The 16,069-nt window shown below is 46.2% G+C and overlaps 1 protein-coding gene across 1 annotated transcript in view; it reads right to left on the bottom strand.

Annotated features, from left to right (window-relative positions):
* herc2 (HECT and RLD domain containing E3 ubiquitin protein ligase 2) overlaps positions 1-16,069 on the bottom strand; it is a gene marked incomplete in the record, with an annotated part of 175,944 nt that overhangs the window by 120,923 nt on the left and 38,952 nt on the right. The window contains 6 exon segments of the mRNA XM_046299907.1: positions 3,446-3,639; positions 5,058-5,309; positions 6,184-6,297; positions 7,426-7,583; positions 8,805-8,956; positions 13,087-13,275. Coding sequence (XP_046155863.1) covers positions 3,446-3,639; positions 5,058-5,309; positions 6,184-6,297; positions 7,426-7,583; positions 8,805-8,956; positions 13,087-13,275 — 1,059 coding nt within the window.

Below are 16,069 nucleotides of genomic sequence, written 5' to 3'. Positions count from 1 at the left end.
TCCACCCCACACGCCAGGACCTAGATCTCCACCCCACAACAGAGATCTCCACCCCACACGCCAGGACCCAGATCTCCACCCCACACGCCAGGACCGAGATCTCCACCCCACAACCTAGATCTCCACCCCACAACAGAGATCTCCACCCCACACGCCAGGACCCAGATCTGGACCTAGATCTCCACCCCACAACAGAGATCTCCACCCCACACGCCAGGACCCAGATCTCCACCCCACAACCTAGATCTCCACCCCACAACAGAGATCTCCACCCCACACGCCAGGACCTAGATCTCCACCCCACACGCCAGGACCTAGATCTCCACCCCACACGCCAGGACCTAGATCTCCACCCCACACGCCAGGACCTAGATCTCCACCCCACACGCCAGGACCTAGATCTCCACCCCACACGCCAGGACCTAGATCTCCACCCCACACGCCAGGACCCAGATCTCCACCCCACACGCCAGGACCGAGATCTCTACCCCACAACCTAGATCTCCACCCCACAACAGAGATCTCCACCCCACACGCCAGGACCGAGATCTCCACCCCACAACCGAGATCTCCACCCCACAACCGAGATCTCCACCCCACAACCGAGATCTCCACCCCACAACCGAGATCTCCACCCCACAACCGAGATCTCCACCCCACAACCTAGATCTCCACCCCACAACAGAGATCTCCACCCCACACGCCAGGACCGAGATCTCCACCCCACAACCTAGATCTCCACCCCACAACCGAGATCTCCACCCCACAACCTAGATCTCCACCCCACAACAGAGATCTCCACCCCACACACCAGAACAGAGATGTTTTTTTAAATCACCCATACCCTACTTCTGTCAAGACTGTCCCCCTCTCATGTCTACTTTACTTATCATTCATACTTCTATTCTCTCAACAAACTTGTATTTTATTATTTGTGTTGATGTTAGCCTATATATCTGATGTGGGTAAATTAAATTTAAATCAACAAGTTCATATGACAGTTCATGTTGTTTCTTTTTAAATCACAACATGCATCCCTCCACAGCCTCAGAGGATCTAGAAACATACTCTCTCTGGATGACAACCTAATGTTGATCCGTGTTCTAGATTACGTTCTGGTTCACTGAAAATGCTACTTGTACATTACCGTGGAGTTAACCAATAAAATGGTCTGATGGGGATGTGGACATCATTTCTTTCTTTCAGGATATGAATAAAGAGTATCTCACTACAAATAGATGATAATAGAAAGTTGTCCAAAAAAAAAAATCGATAAGATCTTGCTATGGAAAAATACCTGTCTATTTGTTGAATAATCCCCCAGATGAACTCTTTAGTCATATTCCAGTTTAACCTCTTTACTTATGGCCTTGCCTGCAACTAGCGACCTGTTAAAATTATATGAAAATACAGAATAAAAAGGGCCTATTTATATAATGAATATGTATTCGGAGGGCAGAAATGATTAAATATTAAAGCATTAGAATTCTCACTAAAGGCTTCAGTCATACAACAGTTATACATAACTCCAAACTGGTTCTCTAGTACCAATGTTCAAGAAGGGCCTTTTCCCCTCTATTCAGGTTACAACCTCTCCCTCTACTCAGGTTACAACCTCTGCCTCTACTCAGGTTACAACCTCTGCCTCTACTCAGGTTACAACCTCTGCCTCTACTCAGGTTACAACCTCTGCCTCTACTCAGGTTACAACCTCTGCCTCTACTCAGGTTACAACCTCTGCCTCTACTCAGGTTACAACCTCTGCCTCTACTCAGGTTACAACCTCTGCCTCTACTCAGGTTACAACCTCTGCCTCTACTCAGGTTACAACCTCTGCCTCTACTCAGGTTACAACCTCTCCCTCTACTCAGGTTACAACCTCTCCCTCTACTCAGGTTACAACCTCTCCCTCTACTCAGGTTACAACCTCTCCCTCTACTCAGGTTACAACCTCTCCCTCTACTCAGGTTACAACCTCTCCCTCTACTCAGGTTACAACCTCTCCCTCTACTCAGGTTACAACCTCTCCCTCTACTCAGGTTACAACCTCTCCCTCTACTCAGGTTACAACCTCTCCCTCTACTCAGGTTACAACCTCTCCCTCTACTCAGGTTACAACCTCTCCCTCTACTCAGGTTACAACCTCTCCCTCTACTCAGGTTACAACCTCTCCCTCTACTCAGGTTACAACCTCTCCCTCTACTCAGGTTACAACCTCTCCCTCTACTCAGGTTACAACCTCTCCCTCTACTCAGGTTACAACCTCTCCCTCTACTCAGGTTACAACCTCTCCCTCTACTCAGGTTACAACCTCTCCCTCTACTCAGGTTACAACCTCTCCCTCTACTCAGGTTACAACCTCTCCCTCTACTCAGGTTACAACCTCTCCCTCTACTCAGGTTACAACCTCTCCCTCTACTCAGGTTACAACCTCCCTCTACTCAGGTTACAACCTCTCCCTCTACTCAGGTTACAACCTCTCCCTCTACTCAGGTTACAACCTCTCCCTCTACTCAGGTTACAACCTCTCCCTCTACTCAGGTTACAACCTCTCCCTCTACTCAGGTTACAACCTCTCCCTCTACTCAGGTTACAACCTCTACAAACCCTCTACTCAGGTTACAACCTCTCCCTCTACTCAGGTTACAACCTCTCCCTCTACTCAGGTTACAACCTCTCCCTCTACTCAGGTTACAACCTCTCCCTCTACTCAGGTTACAACCTCTCCCTCTACTCAGGTTACAACCTCTCCCTCTACTCAGGTTACAACCTCTCCCTCTACTCAGGTTACAACCTCTCCCTCTACTCAGGTTACAACCTCTCCCTCTCTCAGGTTACAACCTCCCTACTCAGGTTACAACCTCTCCCTCTACTCAGGTTACAGGTTACAACCTCTCCCTCTACTCAGGTTACAACCTCTCCCTCTACTCAGGTTACAACCTCTCCCTCTACTCAGGTTACAACCTCTCCCTCTACTCAGGTTACAACCTCTCCCTCTACTCAGGTTACAACCTCTCCCTCTACTCAGGTTACAACCTCTCCCTCTACTCAGGTTACAACCTCTCCCTTTAATCAGGTTACAACCTCTCCCTTTACTCAGGTTACAACCTCTCCCTCTACTCAGGTTACAACCTCTCCCTTCAGGTTATTAGAAAAGGAAACCATCTCCCAAATACCACTATTTTTAAAACAAGTCAGACATTTTGTGGGGGGTGGATACGCGCGGCCCCACCCCCCCATATCAACGCGCGGCCCCACCCCCCCATATCAACGCGCGGCCCCACCCCCATATCAACGCGGCCCCACCCCCCATATCAACGCGCGGCCCCACCCCCCATATCAACGCGCGGCCCCACCCCCCATATCAACGGTTATCCTTTGTAGTTTCTTATATGCCGTATACTGAAACATGACATTATTCCCCTGGTGACATCTGAACTCTCACCTGTCCTGGTCCACAGGAGATGCCCACTATGTGTTTGGAGTTGAGGCCTGGCAGAGCCTTGGGCTGCTTCTTGTTGGAGAACAAAGTATCAAAGTGCTGTAGCTTGTCGTTGCTGCCCCAGCTGTGGACCTCTCCTTCATCAGTCAGCGCCAGACAGTGAGTGGAGCCGACCGCGATGTCCACCACTTTCTTCCCTAGAGGTAGAGGACAAAGAGACAGGGGCAATAAGAGTCCACGACTCCTTTAAAACAGGACAGTGGGATGGAAGTTCCTAGGTTTTACCGAAATCCAGAAAAACACTAGCTGATTCTATTTTGAAAAACACAATGTACATAAACAACTAGCCTGTCATGTCAAAGTGTAGGTGTCCAGTCTAATGCTGACATGAGAGCCGCCTGAAAATGTAGCCAAACTTAAATTAGATTTTTTGTTACATACACTGTATACACCCAAAAGTATGTGGTCACGCTTTCAAATGAGTGGATTCGTCCATTTCAGCCACACCCATTACTGACAGGTGCATGAATTCAAGCACAGAGCCAAGCAATCTCCATAGACAAACATTGGCAGTAGAATGACCTTACTGAAGAGCTCAGTGACTTTGAATGTGGCACCGTCATAGGATGCCATCTTTCCAATAAGTCAGCTGGTAAAATTTCTGCCCTGCTCGAGCTGCCCTGCTCGAGCTGCCCTGCTCGAGCTGCCCTGCTAGAGCTGCCCTGCTCAAGCTGCAAGTGGTGTTAATGTGAAGTAGAAACATCTAGGAGCAACAACGGCTCAACCACAAAGTGGTAGGCCACACAATCTGGGACCGGCAAGTGTGAAACACAAATTTCTGCCCTGCTAGAGCTGCCCTGCTAGAGCTGCCCTGCTAGAGCTGCCCTGCTCGAGCTGCCCTGCTCGAGCTGCCCAGGTCAACTGCAAGTGGTGTTAATGTGAAGTAGAAACATCTAAGAGCAACAACGGCTCAACCACAAAGTGGTAGACCACACAACCTCACAGAACGGGACCTCCGAGTGGTAGGCCACACAACCTCACAGAACTGGACCTCCGAGTGGTAGGCCACACAACCTCACAGAACGGGACCGCGAAGTGCTGAAGCACGTAGAGCGTAAAAATTGTCTGTCCTCGGTTGTTACACTCACTACTGAGTTCCAAACTGCCCCTGGAAGCAACGTCAGAACAAGAACTGTTAGACGGGAGCTTCATGAAATGGGTTTCCATGGCAGAGCAGCCGCACACAAGCCTAAGATCACCATGCGCAATGCCAAGCGTCGGCTGGAGTGGTGTAAAGCTCACCGCCATTGGACTCTGGAGCTGCGGAAACGCGTTCTATGTAGTGATGAATCATCATTAACTTCTGGCGTAGAAACTAGACTTTGGCACTCAAACATCCAATACGATACCTGATAATTAACATGTCAAGTTTAGAACTCATCCCCATTTTGACCATTTAACACCATACTGTTCAACATTCCATAAAACACCTGGTTGGAGAATTCTGGAATCAGGATGGAATGGGGAACGTCCAACTAGGAATCCTCCCCCCTGGAATTCAGTAACCACCAGAGTGTTGTAAACCTATGGTTTACTGAGCCGAAAGGCTACTAACCTTGTAGACTGTCCAGCAGTTTGGGGTAACGGACATGTTCCTCGGTGCCGTGGCCGAGGCGCTGGTTGTCTCCTTTCCCCCAGGTGTACACCTGACCATCCTTGGTCTGTGCTACAGAGAACTGACTCCCACAGCACACCTTCACTATATCCAGGTCCTGAAGCTTCTCCACCAGCTTTGGGGTCTTACAGCCGTCGCTGCCTCCACGCCCCAGCTTCCCATAGTCCCCATCCCCCCACGACCACACCTGGCCTGAAGGGAGAGAGGTAAGGAGCGAACATTACGATGGGGTGAAATATGGAAAAAGTTTGACAGCTTCAAGTTGTGAGGAAATACTTGTGTCTACTACAGGGAAATTACTTTCTACTAGAGGCAAATACTCGGTCTTACAACTTTCAATCAAAAAGTGTTACACATGAATTAATATATATGAGTGAAGTGAAGGATAAGGCCCTGAAAATATTCCGTAGTAATTGATCCTAGTGTCTCGGTCCCCAGTATTCCATAGTAAATTGATCCTATTGTCTCAGTCCCCAGTGTTCCATAGTAAATTGATCCTCGTGTCTCAGTCCCCAGTGTTCCATAGTAAATTGATCCTCGTGTCTCAGTCCCCAGTGTTCCGTAGTAATTGATCCTAGTGTCTCAGTCCCCAGTGTTCCATAGTAATTGATCCTCGTGTCTCAGTCCCCTGTATTCCATAGTAAATTGATCCTAGTGTTTCAGTCCCCAGTGTTCCGTAGTAATTGATCCTAGTGTCTCAGTCCCCTGTGTTCCATAGTAATTGATCCTAGTGTCTCAGTCCCCAGTGTTCCATAGTAATTGATCCTAGTGTCTCAGTCCGCAGTGTTCCATAGTAATTGATCCTAGTGTCTCAGTCCCCAGTGTTCTGTAGTAATTGATCCTAGTGTCTCAGTCCCCAGTGTTCCATAGTAATTGATCCTAGTGTCTCAGTCCGCAGTGTTCCATAGTAATTGATCCTAGTGTCTCAGTCCCCAGTGTTCTGTAGTAATTGATCCTAGTGTCTCAGTCCCCTGTGTTCCATAGTAATTGATCCTAGTGTCTCAGTCCCCTGTATTCCATAGTAAATTGATCCTAGTGTCTCGGTCCCCTGTCTCTCTCCTCTCACCGTTCTCTGTGACAGCCAGGGTCTGTGCGTCTCCACTGCCACAGGCCACATCCAGCACCTTCAGTCCCTTTAGAGCGGTCACCAGCATGGGAATAGTCTGGTCTTCACTGGACCCTACAGAGACAACATGGTCAGTCACAAAGCCCAGACTCAAAGACACCATTCTAATACATTAGCTGATCTTTAATATCCTGATAGCTTTCTGTTCCCTATGCTTGTCCTCATGATAAAGTCAGAGTTTAAAGAGCAGCTCTGAATGGTTAGGTCTAGTCCAGTAGTGGTTAGGTCTAGTCCAGGTCTAGTCCAGTAGTGGTTAGGTCTAGTCCAGTAGTGGTTAGGTCTAGTCCAGGTCTAGTCCAGTAGTGGTTAGGTCTAGTCCAGTAGTGGTTAGGTCTAGTCCAGTAGTGGTTAGGTCTAGTCCAGGTCTAGTCCAGTAGTGGTTAGGTCTAGTCCAGTAGTGGTTAGGTCTAGTCCAGTAGAGGTTAGGTCTAGTCCAGTAGTGGTTAGGTCTAGTCCAGTAGTGGTTAGGTCTAGTGCAGTAGTGGTTAGGTCTAGTGCAGTAGTGGTTAGGTCTAGTCCAGGTCTAGTCCAGTAGTGGTTAGGTCTAGTCCAGTAGTGGTTAGGTCTAGTCAAGGTCTAGTCCAGTAGTGGTTAGGTCTAGTCCAGGTCTAGTCCAGTAGTGGTTAGGTCTAGTCCCGTAGTGGTTAGGTCTAGTCCAGGTCTAGTCCAGTAGTGGTTAGGTATAGTCCAGGTCTAGTCCAGTAGTGGTTAGGTCTAGTCCAGTAGTGGTTAGGTCTAGTCCAGGTCTAGTCCAGTAGTGGTTAGGTCTAGTCCAGGTCTAGTCCAGTAGTGGTTAGGTCTAGTCCAGGTCTAGTCCAGTAGTGGTTAGGTCTAGTCCAGGTCTAGTCCAGTAGTGGTTAGGTCTAGTCCAGGTCTAGTCCAGTAGTGGTTAGGTCTAGTCCAGGTCTAGTCCAGTAGTGGTTAGGTCTAGTCCAGGTCTAGTCCAGTAGTGGTTAGATCTAGTCCAGGTCTAGTCCAGTAGTGGTTAGGTCTAGTCCAGTAGTGGTTAGGTCTAGTCCAGGTCTAGTCCAGTAGTGGTTAGGTCTAGTCCAGGTCTAGTCCAGTAGTGGTTAGGTCTAGTCCAGGTCTAGTCCAGTAGTGGTTAGGTCTAGTCCAGTAGTGGTTAGGTCTAGTCCAGGTCTAGTCCAGTAGTGGTTAGGTCTAGTCCAGGTCTAGTCTCACCATGTCCCAGCCGTCCGTAGTTACCCCTGCCCCAGGTGTAAAGCTCTCCATCAGCTGTGATAGCAGCGCTGTAGGTGCTCCCACAGGCTACCTGCACCACATTCTTCCCTGTCTGCTTCCCTGTGAACGCTGTGATCATTGCTGGCTCCTCCAGATACCTGGTGGGACAGAGGAACAGGTTATGATACCTAGGACAGCTAGGAGCAGGTTATGATACCTAGGACAGCTAGGAGCAGGTTATGATACCTAGGACAGCTAGGAGTAGGTTATGATACCTAGGACAGCTAGGAGCAGGTTATGATACCTAGGACAGCTAGGAGCAGGTTATGATACCTAGGACAGCTAGGAGCAGGTTATGATACCTAGGACAGCTAGGAGGAGGTTATGATACCTAGGACAGCTAGGAGCAGGGGAACGTAGGAGGTTATGATACCTAGGACAGCTAGGAGCAGGGGAACGTAGCAGGTTATGATACCTAGGACAGCTAGGAGCAGGTTATGATACCTAGGACAGCTAGGAGGAGGTTATGATACCTAGGACAGCTAGGAGCAGGTTATGATACCTAGGACAGCTAGGAGGAGGTTATGATACCTAGGACAGCTAGGAGTAGGTTATGATACCTAGGACAGCTAGGAGTAGGTTATGATACCTAGGACAGCTAGGAGCAGGGGAACGTAGCAGGTTATGATACCTAGGACAGCTAGGAGCAGGTTATGATACCTAGGACAGCTAGGAGCAGGTTATGAGACCTAGGACAGCTAGGAGCAGAGGAACGTAGCAGGTTATGATACCTAGGACAGCTAGGAGCAGGTTATGATACCTAGGACAGCTAGGAGCAGGGGAACGTAGCAGGTTATGATACCTAGGACAGCTAGGAGCAGAGGAACGTAGCAGGTTATGAGACCTAGGACAGCTAGGAGCAGGGGAACGTAGCAGGCTATGATACCTAGGACAGCTAGGAGCAGAGGAACGTAGCAGGTTATGAGACCTAGGACAGCTAGGAGCAGGGGAACGTAGCAGGTTATGAGACCTAGGACAGCTAGGAACAGAGGAACGTAGCAGGCTATGATACCTAGGACAGCTAGGAACAGAGGAACGTAGCAGGTTATGAGACCTAGGACAGCTAGGAGCAGAGGAACGTAGCAGGCTATGATACCTAGGACAGCTAGGAACAGAGGAACGTAGCAGGTTATGAGACCTAGGACAGCTAGGAGCAGAGGAACGTAGCAGGCTATGATAAGCTGGTGTGGTGAGCCGGTGACGTCAATGTAACTTCTGAGGTCTCGGACATTAACTGGACTATAATTTATGAATTTAGTAGACATGCAGAAGAAATCTGGTCATAAGTATGTTTTTTTGAGTGCAGTGTAGTAACTTACGTGGTGTCTCCATGGCCCAGGCGGCCCCCGTCTCCACAGCCCCAGGAGAAGACCTCTCCGTTGGCCGACAGGGCCAGGTAGTGCTGTCCGTCTGGATGAGCTGCCAGCTTCACCATCTTCCTGGAGGTCAGGGCATGGACCAGCATGGGAGCCTGGTAGGTTCAACAACAGTATCGTCATCAGCACCGAAGTGATAATTTCTCCGGTTGTTTCATTACGGCTGCTGTATCATAAACTCATTTCCTGTCGGGGTTTAACATACACTGCTCTTAAGCATTAGGTCAGTAAAGAGCAGTGTTGTGGGTTTCTTCTTCTACTGTTACCAAATTTAAACCAATTGATTGGTCGAAAGAACAGACGACCCTTGGTCGACCAATATTTTTATTTATTTATTTCGGGGACAGCCCTAGCTAGCCAGCTACATGAGGTAATAGAAAACATGTAATGTAACCTCTAATCAAGGTCCCCTGGGAAACAATGCCCAATACTTTGGTTCCTACCATGTCAATAATTCCTCCTTGGCTTATTCATTCGTTGTCATGTCAAAGAAGAATGTATTCAAGGTGCTCCCACTCTACTCCATTATAATGTATGTATTCAAGGTGCTCCCACTATACTCCATTATAATGTATGTATTCAAGGTGCTCCCACTATACTCCATTATAATGTATGTATTCAAGGTGCTCCCACTCTACTCCATTATAATGTATGTATTCAAGGTGCTCCCACTATACTCCATTATAATGAATGTATTCAAGGTGCTCCCACTATACTCCATTATAATGTACGTATTCAAGGTGCTCCCACTATACTCCATTATAATGTATGTATTCAAGGTGCTCCCACTATACTCCATTATAATGTATGTATTCAAGGTGCTCCCACTATACTCCATTATAATGTATGTATTCAAGGTGCTCCCACTATACTCCATTATAATGTATGTATTCAAGGTGCTCCCACTATACTCCATTATAATGTATGTATTCAAGGTGCTCCCACTATACTCCATTATAATGTATGTATTCAAGGTGCTCCCACTCTACTCCATTATAATGTATGTATTCAAGGTGCTCCCACTATACTCCATTATAATGTATGTATTCAAGGTGCTCCCACTATACTCCATTATAATGTATGTATTCAAGGTGCTCCCACTATACTCCATTATAATGTATGTATTCAAGGTGCTCCCACTATACTCCATTATAATGTATGTATTCAAGGTGCTCCCACTATACTCCATTATAATGTATGTATTCAAGGTGCTCCCACTATACTCCATTATAATGTATGTATTCAAGGTGCTCCCACTATACTCCATTATAATGTATGTATTCAAGGTGCTCCCACTATACTCCATTATAATGTATGTATTCAAGGTGCTCCCACTATACTCCATTATAATGTATGTATTCAAGGTGCTCCCACTATACTCCATTATAATGTATGTATTCAAGGTGCTCCCACTATACTCCATTATAATGTATGTATTCAAGGTGCTCCCACTATACTCCATTATAATGTATGTATTCAAGGTGCTCCCACTATACTCCATTATAATGTATGTATTCAAGGTGCTCCCACTATACTCCATTATAATGTATGTATTCAAGGTGCTCCCACTATACTCCATTATAATGTATGTATTCAAGGTGCTCCCACTATACTCCATTATAATGTATGTATTCAAGGTGCTCCCACTATACTCCATTATAATGTATGTATTCAAGGTGCTCCCACTATACTCCATTATAATGTATGTATTCAAGGTGCTCCCACTATACTCCATTATAATGTATGTATTCAAGGTGCTCCCACTATACTCCATTATAATGTATGTATTCAAGGTGCTCCCACTATACTCCATTATAATGTATGTATTCAAGGTGCTCCCACTATACTCCATTATAATGTATGTATTCAAGGTGCTCCCACTATACTCCATTATAATGTATGTATTCAAGGTGCTCCCACTATACTCCATTATAATGTATGTATTCAAGGTGCTCCCACTATACTCCATTATAATGTATGTATTCAAGGTGCTACTCCCCACTATACTCCATTATAAATGTATGTATTCATTATAATGTATGTATTCAAGGTGCTCCCACTATACTCCATTATAATGTATGTATTCAAGTGCTCCCACTATACTACTCCATTATAATGTATGTATTCAAGGTGCTCCCACTATACTCCATTATAATGTATGTATTCAAGGTGCTCCCACTATACTCCATTATAATGTATGTATTCAAGGTGCTCCCACTATACTCCATTATAATGTATGTATTCAAGGTGCTCCCACTATACTCCATTATAATGTATGTATTCAAGGAGCTCCCACTATACTCCATTATAATGTATGTATTCAAGGTGCTCCCACTATACTCCATTATAATGTATGTATTCAAGGTGCTCCCACTATACTCCATTATAATGTATGTATTCAAGGTGCTCCCACTATACTCCATTATAATGTATGTATTCAAGGTGCTCCCACTAGCTACTCCATTATAATGTATGTATTCAAGGTGCTCCATTATAATGTATGTATTCACTATACTCCATTATAATGTATGTATTCAAGGTGCTCCCACTATACTCCATTATAATGTATGTATTCAAGGTGCTCCCACTATACTCCATTATAATGTATGTATTCAAGGTGCTCCCACTATACTCCATTATAATGTATGTATTCAAGGAGCTCCCACTATACTCCTATACTCCATTATAATTATATTATAATGTATGTATTCAAGGTGCTCCCACTATACTCCATTATAATGTATGTATTCAAGGTGCTCCCACTATACTCCATTATAATGTATGTATTCAAGGAGCTCCCACTCTACTCCATTATAATGTATGTATTCAAGGTGCTCCCACTCTACTCCATTATAATGTATGTATTCAAGGTGCTCCCACTCTACTCCATTATAATGTATGTATTCAAGGTGCTCCCACTATACTCCATTATAATGTATGTATTCAAGGTGCTCCCACTCTACTCCATTATAATGTATGTATTCAAGGTGCTCCCACTGTACTCCATTATAATGTATGTATTCAAGGTGCTCCCACTATACTCCATTATAATGTATAAGTTGCCACCCTACTACTCATAAAAGCATATTTCGAACTTGTTTTATTAAAAAACATAAAATACTGTCAAATACAAGTATTTCACTGTAAGGTCTACTACACCTGTTGTAATTCAGCATTTCACTGTAAGGTCTACTACACCTGTTGTATTCAGCATTTCACTGTAAGGTCTACTACACCTGTTGTATTCAGCATTTCACTGTAAGGTCTACTACACCTGTTGTATTCGGTGCATGTGACAAATAACATTTGATTTTGATTTGAAGTACGTCATACCGTCAAAACATTTACAAATATTGTGATATGACATTTTGGCCATATCACCCAGCCCTAAAAGGAGAGACGGAAGGAGCTCCAGTGAGTGACTGCTTCCTACCAGTGTGGTGACAGAAGGAGCTCCAGTGAGTGACTGCTTCCTACCAGTGTGGTGACAGAAGGAGCTCCAGTGAGTGACTGCTTCCTACCAGTGTGGTGACAGAAGGAGCTCCAGTGAGTGACTGCTTCCTACCAGTGTGGTGACAGAATGAGCTCCAGTGAGTGACTGCTTCCTACCAGTGTGGTGACAGAATGAGCTCCAGTGAGTGACTGCTTCCTACCAGTGTGGTGACAGAAGGAGCTCCAGTGAGTGACTGCTTCCTACCAGTGTGGTGACAGAATGAGCTCCAGTGAGTGACTGCTTCCTACCAGTGTGGTGACAGAATGAGCTCCAGTGAGTGACTGCTTCCTACCAGTGTGGTGACAGAATGAGCTCCAGTGAGTGACTGCTTCCTACCAGTGTGGTGACAGAATGAGCTCCAGTGAGTGACTGCTTCCTACCAGTGTGGTGACAGAAGGAGCTCCAGTGAGTGACTGCTTCCTACCAGTGTGGTGACAGAAGGAGCTCCAGTGAGTGACTGCTTCCTACCAGTGTGGTGACAGAATGAGCTCCAGTGAGTGACTGCTTCCTACCAGTGTGGTGACAGAAGGAGCTCCAGTGAGTGACTGCTTCCTACCAGTGTGGTGACAGAATGAGCTCCAGTGAGTGACTGCTTCCTACCAGTGTGGTGACAGAATGAGCTCCAGTGAGTGACTGCTTCCTACCAGTGTGGTGACAGAAGGAGCTCCAGTGAGTGACTGCTTCCTACCAGTGTGGTGACAGAATGAGCTCCAGTGAGTGACTGCTTCCTACCAGTGTGGTGCTCTTGTAGTTCTGTGTGTAGACGGCTCCACTGCTGGCCAGGATGAGGAAGCCCTTCTCGGAACAGACTATCTGGGAAACCCCCAGGCCTGACAGGGCCTTGCACTGCACAGGACCGTTCACGTTGGCATACAGCTTCCAGCCTAGCAACCCCCAGCCAATCACCTCCTGCAGAGTGCCCTGGGAGCAGGAGAGACGGGGTTAATGCAGCGATTTCATTGGTGCTTCAGTGGTCTACACAGTATGACGAGTTTAAGTAGCAGTAGCATTGAAGAGGTTAACGGAAAAGGAAATTCTCTGATGGAGAATACGGTCGAATATAAATGATATTCTAATATAGCAGTAACATCTGGTACTTCAGTTGGGAGAAATCACCTGACCATGTATGAGGTGAACACGGCAAAGGAAAAGTAGCCAAAGGCATCAACTATCAGACAGTTATATTCATATCTCTGGAAAGCTCTCAAAGGCTGGCGGCATCATGCTCTCTAATCACATTTTATTGGTCAACGCATCCCCACGAAAAGGGACTTCTAGGGCAAACGCTATTTTATCATTTCACCTTTATTTAACCAGGTCGGCCAGTTAATAACACCTTTATTTAACAAGGTATTTTTTATTTTATTTTTTTACTTTACCTTTATTTAACTAGGCAAGTCAGTTAAGAACAAATTCTTATTTTCAATGACGGCCTAGGAACAGTAGGTTAACTGCATGTTCAGGGGCCGAACAACAGATTTGTACCTTGTCAGCTCGGGGATTTGAACTTGCAACCTTCCGGTTACTAGACCAACACTCTAACCATTAGGCTATCCTGCCGCCTGTTGTAGGCTAGTTGAGAACAAGTTCTCATTTACAACTGCGACCCAGACCAAGATAAAGCAAAGCAGTGCGACAAACAACAACACAGAGTTACACATAAACAAACATACAGTCAATAACACAATAGAAAAGTATATATACAGTCTGTGCAAATGAGGTAGGATAAGGGAGGCAATGAATAGGCCGTAGTGGCGAAATAATTACAATTGAGCACTGGAGTGATAGATGTGCAGAAGATGAATGTGCAAGTAGAGATAAAAATCTAATTGTATTGGTCACATACACATGGTTAGCAGATGTTAATGCGAGTGTAGCGAAATGCTTGTGCTTCTAGTTCCGACAATGAAGTAATAACCAATGAGTAATCTAACCTAACAATTCCACAACAACTACCTTATAGACACAAGTGTAAGGGGATAAAGAATATGTACATAAAGATATATGAATGAGTGATGGCCGAATGGCATGGGCAAGATGCAGTAGATGGTATAGAGTACAGTATATACATATGAGATGAGTAATGTAGGGTATGTAAACAAGATGCAGTAGATGGTATAGAGTACAGTATATACATATGAGATGAGTAATGTAGGGTATGTAAACATATTAAGTGGCATTGTTTAAAGTGGCTAGTGATACATTTTTCCATTATTAAAGTGTCTGGAGTTGAGTCAATATGTTGGCAGCAGCCACTCAATGTTAGTGATGGCCGTTTAACAGTCTGATGGCCTTGAGATAGAAGCTGTTTTTCAGTCTCTAGGTCCCAGCTTTGATGCACCTGTACTGACCTCGCCTTCTGGATGATAGCGGGGTGAACAGGCAGTGGTTCGGGTGGTTGATGTCCTTGATGATCTTTATGGCCTTCCTGTGACATCGGGTGGTGTAGGTGTCCTGGAGGGCAGGTAGTTTGCCCCCAGTGATGCGTTGTGCAAACCTCACTACCTTCTGGAGAGCCTTACGGTTGTGGGCGGAGCAGTTGCCGTACCAGGCTGTGATACAGCCTGACAGGATGCTCTCGATTGTGCATCTGTAGATGTTTGTGAGTGCTTTTGGTGACAAGCCGAATTTCTTCAGCCTCCTGAGGTTGAAGAGGTGTTGTTGCACCTTCTTCACCACTGTCTGTGTGGGTGGACCATTTCAGTTTGTCTGTGATGTGTACGCCGAGGAACTTCAAACTTACTACCCTCTCCACTGCTGTCCCATCGATGTGGATAGGGGGTTGCTCCCTCTGGTGTATCCTGAAGTCCATGATCATCTCCTGTTTTGTTGACATTGAGTGTGAGGTTATTTTCCTGACACCACACACCGAGGGCCCTCACATCCTCCCTGTAGGCCGCCTCGGCGTAGTTGGTAATCAAGCCTACCACTGTAGTGTCATCTGCAAACTTGATGATTGAGTTGGAGGCGTGCATGGCCACGCAGTCATGAGTGAACAGGGAGTACAGGAGAGGGCAGAGAACACACCCTTGTGGGGCCCCAGTGTTAAGGATGTTTCCTACCTTCACCACCTGGGGGGCGGCCCGTCAAGAAGTCCAGGATCCAGTTGCACAGGGCGGGGTCGAGACCCGGGGTCGAGACCCAGGGTCTCAAGCTTAATGATGAGTTTGGAGGGTACTATGGTGTGAAATGCTGAGCTGAAGTTGATGAACAGCATTCTCACATAGGTATTCCTCTTGTCCAGATCGGTTAGGGCAGTGAGCAGTGTGATTGAGTCGTCTGTGGACCTATTGGGGCGGTAAGCAAATTGGAGTGGGTCTAGGGTGTCAGGTAGGGTGGAGGTGCTATGGTCCCATGCGGAACATATCCCAGTCCACGTGATCGAAGCAATCTTGTAGCGTGGAGTCCGATTGGTCGGGCCAGCGTTGAACAGACCTGAGCGCTGGTGCTTGTTTTAGATTCTGTCTATAGGCTGGGAGCAACAAAATGGAGTCGTGGTCAGCTTTTTAAAAAGGGGGGCCGGGGAGGGCCTTATATGCGTCGCGGAAGTTAGAATGACAATGATCCAGGGTTTTGCCAGCTCAGGTTGCGCAATCGATATGCTGATAGAATTTAGGGTCTTGTTTTCAGATGAGCCTTGTTAAAATCCCAAGCTACAATAAAATGTAGCCTCAGGATGTGGTTTCCAGTTTGCATAGAGTCAGGTAAGGTAGAT

Source organism: Oncorhynchus gorbuscha, linkage group LG15 (genome assembly GCF_021184085.1).
Source record: "Oncorhynchus gorbuscha isolate QuinsamMale2020 ecotype Even-year linkage group LG15, OgorEven_v1.0, whole genome shotgun sequence".
Lineage (NCBI taxonomy): Eukaryota > Metazoa > Chordata > Actinopteri > Salmoniformes > Salmonidae > Oncorhynchus > Oncorhynchus gorbuscha.
Note: the sequence above shows the minus strand (reverse complement) of the source record. Positions and strands in the feature narration are given on the sequence as shown.